Raw genomic sequence first — 22,508 nt, 5'->3', positions numbered from 1 at the left:
GCCTGAAGGTACACACCAGAACAAATTCAATAAGCTGTAGTAGTTCTGGTGACTATAGTGTCCCTTTAATTACATACATGAGTATCCTGGTCTAGCAAGCTATTAACAGAGCAGGAGGTAAGAAATTCTAGCCTAAAAATAATGTGCAATAAAGTATAAACATTAAATGACTCTACAGGAAGGCTGTGTAGGTGACATGCAGTGACGTGTGGCTGGGGCTGCAGAAAAATACTCATTTAACTCCTAAATGGCAGAGTATTGAGCAGCGAGACTACAGGTTCATGATCTATACACTAAAATGGCTTCATTAAGCTAAAGTTGTTTTGGTGACTATAGTGTCCCTTTAAATCAGCATGTGTACAAAATAACCCAGAGAGGACATGCAATCAACATGTAAAGCACAGTGAACTGAAATATTCCATTAAGCAGGGATTTTGATAGGTCATATTAGAACCCACTTCCTATACAAAGCAATATTTGGGGTGTTTAGAAAAAGAACTGGAGAGAATGTTTCTATTTATATGAAAACCATCACAGATTACTCACAAGCACTACAACAAAAGTACTTACACACAATTCAATTTCCAATACATTACTTTATTAGCATCTTATTTACATTACACAGTGTTTACCCCATAGCTCTGATCATATAGACTCTGTATACACACCTGGAATAAATTGAGAATCTGTCAATTGAAAACTCTTGCCATAGAGGTTTCATTCCTGAATATATATATTTCTATTTTACAACTCTCTTAGAAACAATTTGGGTGAAAGAACAAAGATTAGGATATTGCACTTAAGTGAAACTACAATGATAAAGTAGATTAAACCTTCTGTATTGCTTACATTGTTAGTAGCTCAACGTGAAGCTATATTTGTTTCTATTTTCTATAAATACTGTAATCAAAAGGAGGGATTGTGCAACTGGGAACACCACAACCCCTGCCCAAAACACAGAACCCCTTTAGAATGTGTATTTGGTACTTGTTGCTGTGCCCATCTGTAACATTAACAAGAGAAAAAAAAAAAACAACCCCACAAAATATGGGAATGTAGATTAGAATAAGTACATAAATATAGAGGAAAAAGTGATGGCACAGGAGTTTATAAAATGCTAAATTATATCTTTGATTGTTATACAATACTTTTGTTATCTATAATAGGTCAAAATAGTCATGTTTACTAAGGTACTTTGGCGCTATAAGGCACTGCCGATGCATAGTTTGCAATCTGTCTAAAGCCCAGACTCTGTAAATATGGCCATCATATTAAAGACTGGCCAGCAGTCCACTCACTAAATTTCTGTGAGGTAAAAAGTGCTCTTACGAATCACCCAAATAAAATTAACATCTCCCCTTAAGTTATTCGAAAGCACCCAGTTATTAGATCATAATATATTGAAAACATTTTTTTGCTTGGTCCCTCATGAAAAAATGTACATTGTGTGACCTTACACAATTATTTCACTGACAAACTACTGTCAGTCAACATATATGCAGTAACAAAAAAAATTATATTTTTTTTATTCTTCATCTAAATGTTAAAAGGAACCTCAGCTAAAGGGCTCTTTCACATTTCTTTCGAACCTGGTGGTTGAGCGGTAGAAGCCATTCATTCACACCTGGGATTAGAAGATATACATACACACAGATATTTACCCAATATCATCGCTCTGGCATAGACTACAGCACATGTGTTAAAAGTTGACTATTTAATCTTTGTTGATCTACATATACCATAATTCTTGGAAGTTTAGACCAACATCATCTTGAAAGGCAAAGGTGACACTCCTGGCCAATGTTTCCCCAAGAAGACATTTTATACATTTATGTTCAGGAAACCATTTTCCCCCTTCAGTTTAAATGATCTTCAAATAGGCTGACTTCTTACTTATTTTCACATTTTGTAATCCTTTGCTCTGTGATCACACTCAACACAAAAGGAAACAGGAGGCTACTGTTTACATTTTTGGTATGGGACTCAAAGTCTAAATGGTTCTACTTCTGGACATGAAGAGGTTAGGACGCCTCAGCAGAGCTGTATGGATAGAACTTGGCAGGCTTCTGAGGCGTCAGTGTTTGTACTCCAGCTTCCTCACTCATCCGGAAAAAAATCTCCTGCTCCTGCTTTTTCAGTTCCAGGTCCTCTTCCAAAGCCTGTTAAGAGAAAGAAAAAAAAAATAGCATACATTACTATCTTTTGAGATTACATGCCCAGATCCATTGGTTGCCTTATTTTATGATCAGCAAAATGTTTTTTGAGGCCCGAGAAAAAAAACATAGAAATCAATCTATCCCAGACCTGGGTGCATCTATCTTTGCTTTCTGTCAATCATTGTTCTAAATCTTTCCCTTTACGGCCATTGAACACAATTAAAGGGACACTATAGTCACCAAAACAACTTTAGCTTACTGAAGCAGTTTTAGTGTAAAGATAATGCCTCTGAAGTACCACTGCTCAATTCTCAGCCATTTAGGAATTAAATCATTTTGTTTCTGTTTATGCAGCCTTAGCCACACTTCCTGTGGCTGTGATTGACAACCTGCATTAAAACAAAATGGTTTCATTTTCAATCATGTATAAAACTTACTAAAAACATTTTTATCTCTTGCTCTGTAAATTGAACTGGAATCACATATAGGAGGCTCCTGCAATGCATAGCAAGCTATTAACAGAGCAGGAGATAAGACATTCTAAATTGAACAGAATTTAAATAAAGGAAGTGTAAACATTAGATCTCACTTTACAGGAAGTGTTTAGAAGGCTGTGTAAGTAATTTCCGGGGAGGGTGATTATGTGGATGATCGTTGTGTAAAACTGTTTAATATATATTCTGACTGCCCTACCTTTAGAACTTTGCACCACTGTTCTGTAAGTGAAACAAGGACAGTGACTGACATTTCTTATGAATTATTTAGCTTTATCTGTAAATTTATTGTTATTCACAGCTGGTCCTTACTACATATCACATTCAAGACTTAAGAAATTGACTGTTCTGCTATTGGCACCATCTGCAGGTGATAACTTCATAAACTATACATTTAGCTGAACACCACTAATCATATGTGCTAGAGCTCCCTCTGCTGCTCCCTATAGGATATTGCAAATTTAGATATTTTAATTCCTGGGCCCCAGCTCATGAGAAACATGGATTAAATCATTTTATGGCACATGAAATTGGGAACCATTTGTAATCGACTCATTGCTAGTAAAATCAGGATGACAATGATGGTGCATTACCAAATTAAGCCCCACACACGATTGAAATGTTTTGAGCTTCATACCTTTTAACTGAAAGTTGCTATGCCTGGATGGCAGTTTTGGACTCTCTGAATAACCCAAGGCACTGGTAATGGTATGTGTCCGGATCATGAGAAATACAGACAATGCAACATTTATTGAACTGGGGACAATCACTACAAATTTTCATGGAGGACATTCTGCTCTCTGTCTAACAGGGATAGGCAACCTTTGGCACTCCAGATGTTGTGGACTACATCCCCCATAATGCTCTTACACCCATAATCCTGGCAAAGCATCATGGTAGGTGTAGTCCAAAACATCTGCAGTGCCGAAGGTTGCCTATGCCTGGACCAACCCCTAGGCCAGAACAGTTGTACTGTGGCACCAAGGCATAACTTTGGTGCAAGTAATAGAGTTCTCAAAATTTTAACAGATTTTGGGAATTACTCCGTTGGCCCTGGTGTAACCTACACCCAGAATTCACTCTTGCTATTCCCAAAATACTCCTTACACTTTAGACGAGACACTTGAGGACTGCCATTAGTGTAACGTGCCACGTACTTGCCATAAGCTGTTGATTATCTGGGAATTTTTTCATTGGTTTTGGACACTCCATAGACCACGAGGTCTGCCTAATACCTCATTGGTATTTTTCCATTATGAGTAGTCACTTTATCTACGTACCATCACTCAATAAAAAGTTAACAAGAATAAAATAAAACAATGTTTGTGTAACCTCCTCCTGCATGCTCTTTCAGATTCGCATTTACTTTTCAAACAGCCTTTTGTATTATCACTTCTTAGAGTTTACCACTAACTGGTTATTCCCAGATGCGGAGGAATTTGGAGGGACTTTTAGCAGCAATTACTTCTACACACATAAATGTATTGGGATGAAAAATAATCAAACATGGTAGCAATTTAATATTCTTTAAACAGGGCTCAAAATTAAATATGGTGACTCGAATTATCAAAAGCTCCATTTAGATATCCACTCCTCTGCAGCTACATTTATAATATGGAATTAACAATTCGGAATTTTCACTGATAATTTTGTCCAGCGCTGGATAGTGGTGACAGGCTGAGAGAGCTAGGGCAGATTAGCCTATCAAACCCAGTTTGACGAATTGGAGATGGTTAAAGGGAAACTATAGACACCCAGACCACATCATCTTATTGAAGTTGTCTGGGCACAGGGTCCCTATTGTCCTTAGTCGTGCAATGGAAAACATTTAGAGAAACGGCAATGTTTACATTGCAGGGCTAAGACAGCCTTCTCCTGGCAGTCTACCAGAGAGCCACTAGAGGAGATTCCTGCTCGTTGGTTGACACTTGGTCGCCTGACGCTGGACGCCCTCACGCTCTGCATGAGTAGATCCAGCGTCAGAGAAATCTCCATAGGAAAGCATTGATTCGTACATCTGTATTAGGTCCTCCCGTCTGATGAGGTCATTGGAAGTAAATAATAAAAAAAGTTTATTGGCCTGGGGAGAGGGGAGGCAGATGGAACTATAGCATCCCTTTAATGTGAAAGTGTGATTATCGCAGTAACAATTACCATGAATAGGGGGAAGTCTCTAGGTGCCGAGGAGAGCCTAGTTTTTTAAAATAAAAAAACTGGGGAACGTGCTTGGAGATTATGCAGCATAACCACTACCCCAAGCTGCAGTGGCATTACAAGTAAGAAGCCAAGCTGTTCAAAAACGGTTTGACGGTTTGGAAATGGGTGGGTGCCAAGGCACTCCTGACAGAGAGCTGTAATGTTTCTAGTGCTTGTAGTGTTATGGCGACTAGGCTGACCCTTTTACATGTTCTATGCCAATCCCATTTTTTTCATACGTTTGTTTTCCCAAAGGTAATGAAAATTTTACACATGGTGCTTGTAAAGTACAATGTTGTGCTCATTACCTTCTTGCGTGGCCTCAGTTTCTCTCTCCATTCTTTCATCACTTGAGAGTGCCCATCATCCAGAGCCTTCAGTTTCTGGGTCTCGTGTTCTACCAGCAAGTGGCATTTCTCATTCTAGAACCAAATGTATTTGTTTCAAACAAAAACCAACACAGACAATGAAACATAAAAAACATTAATTCACAAGATATTTCTACCTGGACAAGAGATTCTACTGCTTTTATTAAAGGACTACATATGCCAGTCAGACATGTTTGTATAGTTAAAGTGCACCATTAAATGGATAATACAATAAAATAGGAAAATTTACATTTTTAAGCTTAGGACAAAATCTAATTCTTTGAAAAGTACATCTGTAGATGTCTTCAATTAAAATAATGGTAATAATACTGATCTGCTAGGTAGAAATATATGTATGATAAATGTAACACACAGTTGATTAAGACATGAAATGTACACTCTAAGTTGAATATCTTTGCCAGGCACTGTCCGAGATCTCCAAGCCCACCGCTATTCCCAGAATTTGGCTGAACTTAAGTTAGTCACCTGAAGTTGTTGGAGTTCTCGGACGTTGCTGTCGCATTCCGCTTGCATTTCAATTATTTGATGCTCGTGCTTCTGTTGCTGCTGTAGCCTCTCTGCTTTTTGCTTCCTTTCCTCTTGCTGAGAGAACTGTGATGTAAGGAATCCAAAGGTTAGGTATGGTACATGTAACAGGAATCCAAGCACATGTTTAGGATTACAAATTTACAGTTGCCGCTTGAAGACCACAGGAAATAATGTTCTTTTATGTCAAAGAATAAAACATACAGATGCAGATATACCAAACACAGGATACCGTCAAAGCACTATAAATAAAAAGAAAATGAACCAGCATCATCATAAAGAATGTGGCTTTGAGACCTTTGTTGAAGATTTGCCAAGACTGTCTGGTATGACATTTCTAGATTTTTTAAGTCTTTCATTTCATGTAGTAAATGAATTAAATAAAGCTAAGGAGTGCACATTTATCTATGAAGATATATATATATATATATATATATATATATATATATATATATATACATATATATACACATATATATATATATATATACATACACGTGATTTCAATGGCAAGGGGGACAAAGATCAGATTACGGGTGAATTAAGTAAAGATGAGTGCTAAGTAAAGGAATTAATTTGAAGCAACACTGGGTTTAAAGTATATACAATATCTCAGAACACTGTTTTGACAAGCAGGGATGGCATCTGTTTAAAGGACCAAGCACCATAACCACTACAAATCACTTTAAAAAGCCCTGCTCACTAGATCTGTGACAAACTGACACTTATTGAAAGAAAATAAGATTTTTGTATGTTTGTTCAATAAAAAAATATACACATGGACAATAAAAAGGCATGCTTTAGCCACTGTGATACAGACCAGATGCAAGATCCTGATTTCTTAATTTATTTCACTGGCCACAGAACAGAGTTAACTCACTCTCAGAATAATAGGAAAAGTAGACCTAATATTTATCTCTCAGTTGGAAAGAGAATCCAGATACATTCTACAACAGTAAATTAGACAGTGTATGTCACAGAGTTAATGTAAAACTATACCACTAATTAAAATACAATATTTGCCTCCAAAGGAAACACTCCAGGCTATTTGAGCCATTTGCATGAACAATTACGATTCCTCTCCTCACTGAAAGAACTTGAGAAACTAGGAGAGACGTCAGCCATACCACCACCACATTACAAACTAGGTTGGATGAGGAAAATCCACATTGTCTAATGAATTCCAACTTTACTGTGATTTTTTTGACCTTTACTTGTTTTGCAGAGGATTGGGGACATTAAATCCTGTTTATTGATTATCACAAACTTTTTTAACGCAGCTCTGTCATTCAAAAGTTACCTTCCTCTAGTGGTTTCTTCTTCTCTTCAAATCTGTTATTCTCTTCTTTCTATTCTCCTGTCTAGTCTCCCCCCCCCCACCCCCACCCCTAAAATACGCAAGACAAAGTTTGGACTACTTTGTCTTATGCATTTTTCCTACACTTGACAAAAGGTGAAGCTTAAGGCGAAATGCAGGTTGTTAATATTTGTCAAGTCCCACTTTCCCACAATACTCGGTACTTTCAAGAGCATAGCAAATAAATTAACAGTGAGCATTTGCAGAACTTTAAAAAGAGAACACAAAAGCACTCCCAGGATCCCATAACATGGCAGCAGCTTGGAACGGGATCCAGGACCTCATCTCAACTAATTAAGTAAAACCAGTTTAAATGCAAAAAAAACAAATATACAAAACTAGCTTGCCCCATGACAGAACTGCTTTGATGTCAATATTTTAGAAAGTGATTTTGGTAGTAAATTTGGGGGGTCTGTGACTCCAAAAAAGGGACACTTGTAAAGTCTGAATAAACCACAGGGGTCAGTGGACCATATGCATTACCACCTTTGAGATCACTGATAAAGATAGTAACTCCATCCTTGACTTACCTGCTTTATCTTCTCTCTCTGTTCTGCAGAGTTCCCAATTGAACTAATATGAAGACTCTTCTTGTACATAGCCATTCGGGTCTTCCCTTCACTTCTTTGGATCTTTGGTAGACGGGCTCTTTCTTGCTGCTGCCGAAGTCGGAGCTGCTCCAACATGCGCTGGTTGTAGTGCTGCATCTGTTCTTGTTCCTAGGTGGAAGAAATTAAACTACAGTATTAACAAAATTTAAAAAAAATGATAATATGTTGTTCTGGTATTATTAATCCTTTGAGAAGCACACACAAATATAAGCGACTGAAATGGAAATTAATGTAATATTTCATTCTTTCCATGCCTAGATGATAAACACATTAAAAAGGATTCCAGGCCAACGTTTGAGTCACACTAATAACTTGGATTACATTCCTACCTGGACAGAAAGCCAAGTTGCAATATTTAAATAGATAATCTGCAGAATACATTTAAGCCAAAGTATAGTTGCTACCCCTTTTTAAATGTTTACTCTCCTAAAAATAAAATAAAAAAATTGAAGAACAAGAGAGGGGCCCCACGGCCGCTAGGTGTGATACCTTATCATGCTTTCGTAGAAGCTCATGGCGTTGCAAGAAGTACTGGTCTTTCAGTTGCTGCTTCATCAGCTGGTGTCTCTCCTGAAGGTGGCGCTCTTCCAAGTCCCAGATGAATGCTTCTCTGTCTGTGTGATAAGCAATTTGCAAGCACGAAAACGGTCAAAATTTAACTATCTGTGTTGACCTCAACTGTACATAAGGTTTTACTTCAAACCAGAAATAAACTGTGTACACACATTCAGAGATTATTCACATCGGATACAGATGTATAGATATAGAGAGAGATATTGTGTTTAAATTTAATTAAGTCACCATCTTTCCTTGACAAAGTATAGTTCATTTAACTGCTAAGAAGCTAATTGGGAGTTCCTATAACATTTCTCTCTTAATTTAACTGTTGCTGTATATAATTTGGTCTTTTTTTGTACTGTGACTATTTTCTGTTCATAATAAACATTCCTGTAAAAAAGTTCTGCCTCTGTCTGATAAAGAATCACATTGCCTAAATAAAGGATGTCAAACTCTTGGCCCACAATGAATATCTTTGTGTCCCGGTGAGCTGCGAGTTTCACATGTTAAGGCAGAGTAGGCACCTGCTCTCCCCACATTGCAGGTGCCTACTCTGCTAAAATTTTCCCGGCCGCGGAGGAGAGGTTGCTGGCGAAGGAGATCAGTCTGCTCTTCCTGCTAGTCACTGTTCGCGTGTGAGCGCCCTCTGTAGTGATGCCGGGTGCTGGAATAGGACATCATTCCGTCCCGGCATCACTAAACTGCGCACATGAGGGAGCAGTGAGGAGCAGGAGGGGAGACCCCAGGGAGAGGCCCCACACCAGCTCCCAAGGGTAGAAAGCAACAAATAAAATTATTTGTGAGTGTGTGCAAGAATGTGTAAATGTGTGTGTCGTCTGCCTGTTAGTGAGTATGTGTCTGCCAGAGTTAAGCGTGGGTGGTGTTAAAGGACCACTATAGTGCCAGGAAAACACTCTTTTTCCTGGCACTATAGTGTCCTGAGGGTCCCCCCACCCTCAGGGTCCCCCTCCCGCCGGGCTCTGGAGACAGGAAGGGGTTAAAATCTTACCTTTCTCCAGCGCCGGGCAGGGAGCTTTCCTCCTCCTCTCCTCGTTCCTAGCGACGTCATCGGCTGAATGCGCATGCGCGGCAGGAGGCGCGCGCACGCGCATTCAGCCAGTTCATAGGAAAGCATTTACAATGCTTTTTTTATGGACGCTGGCGTCTTCTCACTGTGATTTTCACAGTGAGAAGCAAGCAAGCACCTCTAGCGGCTGTCAATGAGACAGCCACTAGAGGCTGGATTAACCCTCAGTGTAAACATAGCAGTTTCTTTGAAACTGCTATGTTTATAAAAAAAAAAAAAAAAAAAAAAGGGTTAATCCTAGATGGACCAGGCACCCAGACCACTTCATTAAGCTGAAGGGGTCTGGGTGCCTATAGTGGTCCTTTAAGTGGGATTTTATATCATTATTTTCAGTCTGGGGCAGACAAATAATGATTTTTAACCCTTTCATTGTCTGAACCAAGTTGTGTGCACGATTGCAGTAGTGTGACCGTGACAATCTGCAACTTTTGCAATCTGTCTTTAGATAATTGCATGCATGTTTTCATTAGGGGTATATCTACTAAATAGTGATGTTTTATTTATTTTGTATTTGGGCAGTGGAGGGACCCTTTATCCTCTAAATGGCAGAGAACTACATCTATACACCAAAACGGCTTTGTAAAGCAACAAGAAGAAACAGGTATGGTGCTTAGAATAATCTTAACCAAGGTCAAAGCATTTACCTCTGAGAAGTTGCTGTTTCTTAGTTAGGAACTCTCGTTCTTTACTATAGATCTCTTTCTTGTTTTCCATCGTTATCGTCCTCATTGCCTGGGCCAAATCCTCTTTTTGCTTACTTAAAAACTTTTGTTCCTGCACTCATCCAGAGGAAAGACAAGAAATCAGAATTGTACTGGTGACACAGAAGAGAGATACAAGATCATAATTTATTTTAACAAAGTTTGGGGAAAATCATCTGTACTCGAATATAAAGGATAACAGCCAAGGCAAAAAAAAAAAAAAAAAGAAAGCAGAGTAGCAAATTTTGTTTTAGTAAATAAACGTGTATTATTTAACCCCTTCGCGACGCTGGATGGAATTTTTTCATAATTTACTAACGTTAACCCCGGATCGCCCTATGGGGATCTGAACGTGCGCTGCGTGAGTTCAATGTGATTTTCACACTGAGAATCATGGAAGCGGCCTCAAGTGGCTGTCAGGGAGACCGCCATAAGAGGCTGGATTAACCCTGCAATGTAAACATAGCAGTTTCTCTGAAACTGCTATGTTTTCAGCTAGAGGTTTAAAACTAGGGGGACCTGGCATCCAAACCACTTCATTGAACTTTAAGGATTTAAGACAAGCTTCTGAAGCGGTGTCCTTAAGGGGTTAGTGTTTTTAGTGGAACTAAAAGACTTAAGATTTCAAGGAATGCAGAACTAAGCACCCTAGCTTGCTTTGGAACTTTGCTTTGAAGTCAAAATAAAAATAAAAATAGTATTTACATACAGATTAGTTAACGGGAAAGCGCTTTGAATCCCAGTGGGTCAAAGCTTGTTGGTATTCAAAAGATCAACAACATCACATTCCTCCGATATTGCCAGCACAAAGCCACCAAAGAATCTGATTCAGGCAGATTTCCAGGGCCAGGTACTGATAGCACTGTGTGTTCTTAAAGAACAGTGTTTTCACACAGGTAGGCTGTACACCTTGTTCACTCGCTTTCTAAATGGATCCATTTAGTGATTAGGTTTGTAAACACGACACTACAGGAACAGGACTGAAATTAAATTACTTTATACTTTTATTTCTTCTTTTTTCTTTTCTGGAAATATCACAGTTCAATTAAAAGGTCGGACAAAAGATGAATGCTTCAAAGACCAGCTAAACTTAATATAAACTAAAAAGTGGGTATAATTACCTCAATGAGCGCTGATAAAAGTTTAACTTTTTGGGTACTGTGAAATGGAACATACTAGCATACACAACCTCCCTCTTTCTCAAAAATACAAAAAAACACTATTCATCTGAAATTCCTAAGATGTGACAAACATAAGCTTGACCAAAAAAAGAAATAAGATTCCTTAAAAACCCCCCCAAAACAGTGAACTTTAATTACATTGTCCCCCTCGTATGACCAATGAATATTCTATATATTTCACCAAAATTGTAATGTTGATATCAACGAATCTTTTCCGGACACGATTCTATTGTCTTGGCATGAGCCGTTGCATATTCTTCCTATTTGTACAATAAGCTTTCACCATCATGTTTCCTGACCGTTTAGATGAGCTCCTTTGTGCAGTCTAAACACCAGCAGCCTAAAACATTCTCAATCAAACTTGCCCATGGGGTCTACTGCACCAATGTCTCCCAGTATGATGACACTTTACACAGTTTTTACAGGACGACAAAGTTCAGTCGACCATAATGTGCACACTGGATAAAATTCAGTATTTGAGAAAAAAAAAAAAAAAAAAAAACTTAATACACTAAGTCATTAAACATTTTACCAGTAGAATTTTGTAAAAAAAAAAAAAAAAACTTGACTGTTCATTACCGTGCTACTCTGACAGAGTCTAAAAAGTTAGGAAGGGCAGAGTACTCCAAATAAATCTCACCTCAACTTGCTTATGATTACCAAATTCTTCCATCTTCACCTTCATGCTTTCCCTACGTTGCTGACGCGGGAGTTTCTCCACAGCCATCTTTACCTTAAACAGTACAAATTAGGGAATTAAAAAGCTGCTCATTGGCCAAAAATAATGCCTTAACAAAGAGGTAATAGGGTATTTAAAAAAAAACCAAAAAAAAAAAAAAACACACACATACACCACTTAGGATCACAATTAACTTCTCACAGATATTTTTTTATATATATTGGATGGGACAAAATGTAGACAGGAGGTAAAATGTTAAATGTGTCACACAAACAATGTTCATGACGAGCAATAGGACCAAAAAGCTGAGAGGCTGGCTTATGACATGCTTCTTGTCCACTTATCTCAGGAGGAGGTCTGTAGGCTGCAGCCAAATGCCACAAAACTCCCAGTGAAAAAGATGCTTACCGGTATGTTTTCTTTTAGTCTACGTATGGGTGGCATGGATTCAGTTTACAATCCTGATTAGCAGCAAGATGAACCGCTACAAACAGTGGGGCCAACGGGCGCACTGCCTCCCATACAGAAACTGTTTTTGCAGCTTAAATAGATCTTGCACATTTTTGGAAGCATTTGCAAAAATTTTAATAGGAAAAGAAAGTGATACAAACCGCAACCTAGTACCTTGAGCTTGACAAAGGTGAGTGATCTATAGTTCCAAATGCCCAAGGCATGGATACCAAATTTTATTTGGTTATTATTAATATTATTAGTTATGGAGGGCCCACAGCCACAGCAAAGTTATGTTACCCAACAAATGAAGGTTCACAGAGTCACTGTACTCAAAAGAAAAATTAAATGTATGTTTGTCTGATCAATTTCCTCTATTTGTACCTGTCCATGATTGCCACCATATTTCTCTGGGTGCTGGTGCAAGGTTTATCCAGGATTTCATATTTTATTTCCCTCCTCTATACAGCAAACTAATAAGCTATACAGATTTTACCATACAGAGTGTTACCATACAATGAAAAACATATCAGGAAACCATACAGTAACACTTTTTTTTTTTTTTTTTTTTTTAAAGTGATCCTGTGTATTAAGTTCACCTCATTAAAATTTGTTGAAAACCGTTATTGCATTTCTTTTATTTTTATAGAGTTTATATCCGCGAGCCAGTTACTCTACTTTTTAATTCAGTTACAGTTACCTCCTTCTTTTTTTGCTTAAGCATCTCTAAGAACTTGGTATATTCTCGCTCCTGGTCAGTTCTGATACGTTTGGCCTCATCTCGTCTACGCACTGCGTGTTCTTGCTCCATCCGCTCAATTTGCTGTTTCTGCTGCTTCTCCAGAATTTCAAGTTCTGTGTCATAGAACTTTTTCTTAGCCTGCAAAGTCAACAATATTATCCACTGGGACACTTGTGCAAACCAAATATAGATGTTCACAGCAGTTTGCTAATGAAAATAAATATTGAAACTTCTATCTCCTTCTTTTGTTACGCAGTCTATAGAGTAAGAGCGTACTCATGTATGCTTTGATTTGTACAGATTTAAATAAGTAATTTTTATCTTAGTAAGTATAGCAAAATTTACCTTTCAACACCTCAAGTTAGGCCTCTAGGAGTCAAACAATCGAGACCTGTCTTGCCAACTATGCATCTGCAAGGATTATAAAGAGAGTGTCTGTCCTCGTGTTTTCCTGAGGAAGGGACACTGTGCACATGTGCGGTTTTAAGCTCCCATTCTGCTGGGAGGGCTATGACAGGGTACTTCTCCCGCCAACTGACCTATATCAGCCCCCAAAATCTACTTTCAGTCTTATTTTGAAAACAGGTTTATGCATAAAAGAGGAAAACATACAACATAAACATGTTTGTTAAACATCCTGCAGATCTAAATACTCAGTTTTCCATTTAACATATATGTGGTGTGGACAGCTGAGCCCTACTCCAGCTATAGGATTACAATTCTCTCACTATACTGCTATCTAAAAAAAAAAAAACATTTTCCATATTTGCAAGGCATTAGCAGTGAACATGTTCACATTTAAATGGATATTATAATCACCAAAACAACGAGAGCTTAATGACTCCATGTTGGTGTATAGATCATGCCTCTGAAGCCTTTACTGCTTAATTCTCTACCATTTAGAAGTTACTTTTGTTTCTGTTTATGCAGCCCTATCCGCATTTCCCCTATTCATTTTCAATCAGGTCTTAACTTGCATTAGAACCATTTATCTCCTGTTCTGAAAATTGAACTTGAATCACAAACAGGAGGCTCTTGCAAGGTCTAGCAGGCTATCAACAATGCAAGAGATAAATTCTAAATTAAACAGACTTTACAGGAAGTGTTTAGGAAGGCTGTGTATGTCACATGCAGGGAGGTGTGACTAGGGTTGCATGAACAAAGTGATTTAACTCCTAAATGGCAAAGAATTGAGCAATGACATGGCAGGGGCTTGATCTATACAACAAAACTGCTTCATTAAGCTAAAGTTGTTTTGGTGACTATCGTGTCCCTTTAATGTAATCAATTCTAGCAAACTCATGGAATGCATTCTCATAGTAGTGCTTTTAGGAGGTGCAACATTTATTTATTTAAATAGTGTAAAAATTCTCACATGCATCTCTGTGTTCCCTAACCAGAAATACATACGCTCATTTCCTGCTCAAAACGCCGCAACATCTGTTCCTGCTGCAAGTGATGCTTAGTGGTCAGCTGTGCCTGGTTTCTATGCTCCTCCTTCTGCAGCAATTTTAACTCTCGCAACTCTTGGCGCCTTGACAAGGAAACGAATAAGTGAGCAATTATAAAATAACCAAGAGAGCACAACTGGAGAAGACATAAAATGTTCTAATATGGTAGATATTGTTTTTCTATAGAGAGAGACATACCTCCCAACATTTGAAATATACAAAGAGGGACACTTTCATTTTAAGCGTATAAGTGGGTTGTAGAGAGGGCAGGGACGGCTCTAAGAGAAGTTATAGGTGACTTACTAATAATTTAGAGTAATGTATCACATTTACACAGACTGATTTATAAAGACATTTATTGTCGTGTACAGACACATTACTGTGCGCATTTATTGCTGTGGACACAACAATAGTATAGAAAAGAAAAGAGATTTGGCCCCAAAATATGGACTGTCCCTCCTAAACAGAGACACTTTGGAGGTGTGCATATATAAAGTAAGAATGTATCATAAGAAGTTGACAAATGTTAAATTCATGGACTGAAAAGTAGAAAAGACAGGAAGCACATCAGCGATGCAAATATATGTATGAGAGCAAGTCTCTCTAACAGTTAATCTCTAATTTACAGGACCTTAAATAGTTACAGACAACACTGGGAAATAAAGTAGTCATTTAGCTGTAACACATGGCACGCTTTCAATGACGTTGAACAGTTCCATATTAGTCCGCTGAGGCACAGAAAAAATTACAATGTAAAGCTGTAATGTTTTTTCTGGGCAACGGTACTTTGGAAAGACATGTTTTTGGGAGTTGCAACTCCCGAGAGCTCGTCCTTTCCAATTACTGTTAGTCTAATAAATAAAAAAAGTTTTACATCGATTATGCGTCAAGAACCAAAAATCAACAAGCAAAGTGATTTCCTGAATGTTTGTGAATATAAAGCACTACTTATTAAAAAATACCAATATGAAAAGGGAATGCATCTACCCCTGGATTCTGTATTTGTTCAATTCCCTGCAGGGATTCGGCTTACACAAGGCTTGGCTCAGTGCACTGTGCTCACTTTAGCAATGGTCAATCACCTGTTCCTCCACCAAATAAATAAAACTGTTGTGAGGAGTTTCTCAAAGAGAGATCTAAAATTTCACCACGACATGGGAGCAGGTTTCACATGCAACAACAGAGCCCACAGTTTCTGAATGCGGGACACATAAATCTCAGGGGTTAATTGACCAATGGGGTATTTCAATGAGAGTAAAATTTCAATGAATGATATTTGATGAGAACATGAAGATTTGGGATAATTAAAGTTTAAAAGACTGACATTAAAAGAATACAGCCTTGGCCAAAAATTTGCTTCTCGCTTTGTACAAAAGGAGGATCATATGAATCGTTCATATAAAAAATAAAATAAAAAAAATAACACATAATAAATGTTTATATCTAAAGCTATAGTTAATCATTGACACAGTTTAAAGAGTTTATGAGTGAATGCACTTATTTAAGTGATGGAATGTATCTACAATAAAGCGATAACAGACCTATGGAGGTGTAAATACATACATTTTATGACATGGCAGTGTATTGGTGGGAGCAGTATTTGGACGTCCTACACTGTGGTGGCTAGAAGTGGCAGACAGCAGTCACTTCACTCACCTTAAGAAACGCATTTCCTCATCTTTCTTCTCATCCTCACTGATGATCTTTGAGGTAGTAACACTAACTTGCACTCCATCCACTACGTACCTCCTTGTACGTTTTAAGGTCTTGTTGTGAGCTCGCGATTCCTGAGGCAAATAAACAAAATGAATTAATATGGTTGAAAACTACAGTATACATTGAGAAATGCTCACTATGGCCGTGCTACACTGAAGGAGAAAATGAACATAGTTGGAGAAAAAATTTCAATAACAGACACCCAAGGCACCAGAAATCTACTTGGGAAGGTTTTTTTGAAAAATATTTGATAATTACAAGTGAAAACCCAACAGCAGCCACTAGAGGGCTCTCTTTCAAGACCTCAAATTGAAACGTCATATTTTTAACTTAAAGTGAAATTGAAAGGGTTTTTCCAACCACAAAAAACAAACAAACAAACAAAAAAAAAAAACAGCATGGTTTTAATAACCCCCCCCCCCCCCCCACACCCCAAAATCTAAATCATTTCTCTGTCAAATCACTGAAGTGGTCATAGTGCATTGGCGTAAGCATTTAATTTTTGCTATAACATTTGCATGTATGGCAGAAACTATTTGAGAACACAAAGTGGTACTTAAAGATACAAGTCACGCTGAATGGCCATAAAGTATTTATATAGCGCCAACATATTCCGCAGCACTGTACAATAGGTAAACAAAAACTCTATTCTAACAAAGCACAACACACTATAGCAGTAGGTGAAGAGGGCCCAAATGAGCTTACAAACTAAAAACATTAAAAAGCTATATGGATGCATCTTTGTGGCAAAGCTAAATTTTTCAATGATCAATTTAGTTCTTATAGATTGTGGGCACTGAATGTCTTGCTTATTAGGCATTGGCAGATCTAAAAGCCCTGTGTTCATTAAGTGGGTACTTCTTTCCATTTTGGAAAAGGATCCCTAAAAAAAATTAAACAGATCATTATGGCGGCAAATATTGTCATGCGTCCTTAAGGGGTTAAGAGTTTTTTCATTGCGGTTGTGATCAATATGTTAACAGATTAAAACACTGTATGCTTATATTTATAAATGTATGCACCGGTAATCAGAACACCACCATTTTTTTGTGTTATATATGCCCATTTTACAGTATTAGAAATGTGTGTGAATGAAATAGAAACCAGTCTTTACCAATGGTGAAAGCAAATCATAGTAAAAAAAATGTAAAATCCAAATTTCACCTGACCATATTATTTCAGGAATTGCAGAAGAGTAAGCAGAATCAGAATGGTGAACTCTTGTGAACAAATATTCTAGGGGTCGCAGTCAATCATTAACAGAGCAGGAATAGAGGAGGGTGGGTGATTTTGTGATCTATGTCCTAAGGCTTCCAAGAAGCAATAGCAGTATCTATACTTTGCCCTCAAAGTAAACATTCTAACTGCTTGTTAAACAGATAAGCAGTAATGTCTAAATCTGGATGTTGGAGGCCTAATATTCCTAGGATGCTCAACAAGCCTGGCTCAATATTAATGAATTTGCAATTGTCAAAGCAAAAGGGTTAGGAGGATTAGCCGCTGATGGAACAGAAGACAACAAGATACGCAACATTCTACAGTCCTGACGTGGACTTTAATGCAATCAAAAAGGCTCAAACAGAAGCGGTTTCACAATGTTTGGGTGTGTCCTTTTCTCTTTCTTGCTGAGAAGCATTTAACTTCATTCTACACAAAGGCCAACATAATCCGCTGCCCCGGAACCTGCAGCAAAAGCTCAGGAAATCCTGTCATGCTACAGCTATTGATGCAACAGGTAGTTTAAGTGGTTTTAACAAAGAACAGCAGATGGTAATGCACAGTTTCCAATGAATTGTTAATGCTAAAAATGAACAAATTCATCTTTCAAGTTTATTGAATGCGACAACCCATATTTCTAACCTTAAACACAAAACATTTACCACCTATGGTGTTCTACCACTTTGCCCTCAGGGGAAACAAAAAAAAGTTCCCACTGAATCTCATGAAAAATTATTCACAGCAACTGATATATCACAGCGTTAAAGTGCCCACTATGGTTCGACTAAAGTTGTGTCTGGTGAAGATCCCCTTCACAGGACAAGCAGTAAGACTGAAAATCACACTAAGCCAGCACACTAAGCCAGCACACTGTATACAGGATTGCTAATCTTGACTAGAGTTGATTCAGAGTGTAAGAAGACATTAGTGTGAAGGTACAATTAAAACGGAATAATCAATTTGCTTTAAATTGGATGTCCATAATGTCCCAATATCACAATTGCATGAGATATTTTGTTTCTTTTTTGTTATCCGCTTCAAAAATAATTTACATTTTAGGCCACATTGGCTAAACAGGGAAATATTCTCCAAGTCAGCTATGTTTTTATTTATCATAAAATGTAAAATTCCCACTTTAATGAAAGAAAACCTAGATGTTTAGGTCTTAAGGCTTGTAATGGCCAATTGCTCATTATGGACACGCTGATAATGTACTGCTCGAAATCTCAGCTCAAACGGTTTGAGAAGTCTGCAATAAAAAAAAAAAGCAATCTCTAAGCTTGCCTATGACCTTCTTCCGATTCATGATTCGACCATCTCCAGGTTTGTATGGCAGTCTTGAGCGCCCAGGATCGAGAGAGCACCGCTGTACCTACCAAAAGGCAAAAGGGGAAGTGGGATTCCCATCCATCCGGGATTACCACAGAGCAACTCACCTTAGACACCAATGCTGTGGATTCAACTGGAGAGGACTCAGGTGGAGGAAATGCTCTCTGCTTCAGTGTGGTTGCATGGCCTACTCCTAACAGAGTAGGCCAGGCAACATTTACGGACCCACCCATTCATAGGAGCGACCCTGTGGGTGTGGAACTCTGTTAAGACTAGGCTTACACTATCCACAACGCCAGGCCCATTAACCCCACTCATATATAACTCTAAGATCACTGGTGGCCTTACACCTAGAGACATCAACGCCTTTGGGGAGTCGGACTGGACATGCATACACCAGTGGTGCACATTGGACGCACTGAAGCGGCTCCCGGATCTACTGCCAAACAGGACTCCCAACAGGTCTAGACAGATTTTGCCACTTCCAAGGCAGTTAAATCTTACTACACTTCCCAATATGGGCGACACCTATTCCACAGGGATCGAACAGAGTTTAAGGAACTGTGCAGGGTGAGGGCATACCTCTATAAGGGAATCTCTGTGATATATACGCTGCTCCAGTCATCCGGCCCATCCGAACAGGATCACGCTCACGACCTCTCAGTGGACGAAAATCGATGTTTTGACGCACCAGAGCACCATGTGCTACAAACAAGAGCTCAACTACAAATTGTTGACGGGTGGTCCAGAACCCCGGAGAGAATACATTGTATGATCCATGAGGTATCAGAATGCTGCTGGAGATGTGAGGAGGAGGTGGGCTCTGATCCCCACTTCTGGTGGTCTTGCAGGAAACTAATCTCTTACTGGATGGAGGTCCATACAACGATCAAAGACATACTGGATATCGACCTCCCTTTTCAGCCTCTCTAGATGCTCCTCCACCACAATGCCTCTCTCGAGGTAAAAGAAGACACTAACCAAACACCTTTTAAACGCAGCTAAACTGCTGATTCCGGCTAGGTGGCGCTCCACTACTGTGCCCACCCTCCAACAGTGGATGGCGAAGGTGGAAGAGATCCATGACATGGAAATGCGCACAGCCTGAAGGGTACTATGGAACACTGCCTGCAGAGATGACTGGATGGACTAGTTGTCCTGACGACCGACCTAGAAACCTAAACCTTTGTGGCACTTTGGTGACTGCAATAGAGCGGAATGACTGAGATGGAACCAACTTCAAGCACACTGACGAGACAGGCGGGCGGGTTGTGCTACATTGCATCTCTTCAGTCCCGGTGATGGTGCTGAGGGTGCTCCTTCCGACAGTGGGTCTCAGGTCAGCCACCACCAACCTCCCCCCCCCCATCCCTTTTTTCCCCGCTCTCTTTCCTATCTCTTCTTCCTCTTCATATCTCACCCCATCTGTTGCCTTCCTTCTCCCCTACCTCTCCCCCCCACAAATATCTAGTTGATCGTTTGTCTATGCTAACACAACCAATGTTTCTTGATCTCCTATACTCCTGCAATGCTGCATTCTACTGAGTATCTGTCTTTTCTGTGTAAAAAAATACAATCATAAATAAAGATTGTCCAAAAAACAAACAAAAAAAAAACGCAGTCTCCCCTTTTGGAACTTTAACAAGTTAGCTTGGGTGAAAGTTTGACTCCTGCTTCATACATGTGGTGAAGCAGACACCAATCTGTTGATATTACCCGCACCAGTGCCATGCATGAGCAAGAGGCTTACCTGAGCATGCATGCTTATAAGTGTGCTACTGGGGCCAATTCATACATCATACAAGATCCAGCGCACTCGTTCATTCACAAAAATATCTTGTATGAACTGGCCACAGCAACACCCTTATAAGTATGCAGGTTCAGGTGAGTGCAGCCCTCTTGGTTTCACTTTTTTTTGGGGGGAGTCTTACGCCAACTCCCCGGTTTTGCAACCCTCACTGTCACATGATCTCATTCCAGGGCCCTATTTAGTCTTGACCTGCAGAGAGTCCCAGGAGGAATCATTTCCCAATTAAGTGGGTTAATCTCGTAAGCGCAGGCATCAAGTAGCTAGAGTAAGACCTGCCAAGAATGAGGTACATTGACATTGTAGCAAGCTTATGTAATATATGATCATATACTGTAACTATACAGTTATTTTATTTCTGACTAGTGGCCAAGTTGAATGAACAGATTTGGAAAAGGAAAAAATAAATGGTTTCCTTACCCTAAGTGATAAAGAGCCAGTTTCATTAAGTGACAGATCCGCAGACAAATTCATACTTATGTCCATACTGTCTGAAGCAGAGTTGCTACCGGAATCAGAATCCCTCTTCGATCGGCTACTAAATAAACGTCCAGTGAGATCCAGAGACCCATTGGGCATTAGTTCTCCAGACTGTCGATGTGAGCCACTGCTTTTTGGTCTATGACGTGTGCTGCTAGCCAGTTCTAGATCATGTTCCCTGTTTTGGCTGTTCTCTGCCATAGATTTCCTCTTTGGGTCCAAGTTGGCAATGAGTGGGTTGACAATGATGATATCGGGCTTATCCACCACCGCAGGAAGATTTTGTACATTGTCATTCAAAGAAGTCTTACTTTCTACTTTGCTGCTTAACTCATTTTCTGGAACTTGGTAATATTTATCTGTTTTCTGAGCATCCAGTTCTCTGCGAAGTTTTAATCCATTACTCACAGGATCATTGTTAATCTTGTTTTTGTCCATCTCAAATGAGTTGCGGTCATCTTTCTTGCTTACAGGTGGCTACAAAGCAAAAAATAAATAAGCAAAGGAATTGAAATGCACACAAAATATAAATATAGGTTATATATAACTCTCCCCAAACACACACACGCACAAATGCTGTCACCACAAAAACTTGGTTCATCTAATGTAACACGCACCTTGGATTGCAACGTATGTAAGCAAGACGGTTTGTGGATTTTAAATAGCATTTTAGTAAAGTATGTGCTATAATTCTAAAAGCCATTTAATTTATAAAAAGATTACTACTTGAGTGAAAGGGCTGGGAGAACACGAACTTACAGAGATGGGTTCAGGAGAATCGTCTTCTTCCACTTCCCCATTGTCTTCTATTTCATCCAAAACTTCAGCCTTGGCTTCTGCCACCAGATCCCTCAGTGGTTTGTTACTGGACACTTTATTTACAAAAGGGTGCTGGGAATAGAAAGATTGGTTAAAACATACATACAGTGCAGCTACAGTCTAAATGCAAGCATTATCACTGTAGTAATACATTTAATGAAAATGGAAGATGTTTCGGAGATGGGAGAAAACAAATTGTATATTTATATGGGGAGAAATCCTACTTCTAGAATTCCATCTTTCTGCATACATACACCCAAGTTATGAGGTGATGATTTTGTAAAAGACGAATGTTGTGTTAGAGAATAAAGACAAAACAGTCTTATAATCTTTACATTTACTGCAGAATAGCATATTTTTAGATATTTGACCATTTCTAGTCAACTGAAAGGTATTCTCCTGGCACCACAATGAAGTTATGGTAAAAGGATATCCCAAATTCCATCTTGCTTTGAAAGGTTACTCCCACCAAAAACCAATGTTTTCATAAAAACACTGGTTCTGGTTAAAGTCTTTCTGAAGTTACCCGCAGCCTCCAGTCCAAATTCTTCATGAAGCGTAA

General features: G+C 38.9%; 1 protein-coding gene across 2 annotated transcripts in view; it reads right to left on the bottom strand.

Annotated features, from left to right (window-relative positions):
- Positions 1-576: 576 nt before the first annotated feature.
- The window catches only part of STK10 (serine/threonine kinase 10), a 114,830-nt gene continuing 92,898 nt past the window's right edge, over positions 577-22,508 (bottom strand). The window contains exons 8-19 of one of the 2 annotated variants that reach the window (XM_063447360.1): positions 21,879-22,018; positions 21,068-21,593; positions 16,234-16,364; positions 14,537-14,660; positions 13,085-13,264; positions 11,896-11,988; positions 10,018-10,147; positions 8,218-8,342; positions 7,648-7,836; positions 5,701-5,826; positions 5,155-5,268; positions 577-2,159 (exon numbers count right to left, since the gene is read on the bottom strand). In XM_063447360.1, the coding sequence (XP_063303430.1) occupies positions 2,022-2,159; positions 5,155-5,268; positions 5,701-5,826; positions 7,648-7,836; positions 8,218-8,342; positions 10,018-10,147; positions 11,896-11,988; positions 13,085-13,264; positions 14,537-14,660; positions 16,234-16,364; positions 21,068-21,593; positions 21,879-22,018 (2,016 nt within the window). In that variant the 3' untranslated portion in view covers positions 577-2,021. Of the gene's footprint in view, positions 2,160-5,154; positions 5,269-5,700; positions 5,827-7,647; positions 7,837-8,217; positions 8,343-10,017; positions 10,148-11,895; positions 11,989-13,084; positions 13,265-14,536; positions 14,661-16,233; positions 16,365-21,067; positions 21,605-21,878; positions 22,019-22,508 lie in introns of both variants that reach the window. The other variant, XM_063447359.1, reaches the window with a different exon arrangement.

This window comes from Pelobates fuscus, chromosome 3 (assembly GCF_036172605.1).
Source record: "Pelobates fuscus isolate aPelFus1 chromosome 3, aPelFus1.pri, whole genome shotgun sequence".
NCBI lineage: Eukaryota > Metazoa > Chordata > Amphibia > Anura > Pelobatidae > Pelobates > Pelobates fuscus.
Note: the sequence above shows the minus strand (reverse complement) of the source record. Positions and strands in the feature narration are given on the sequence as shown.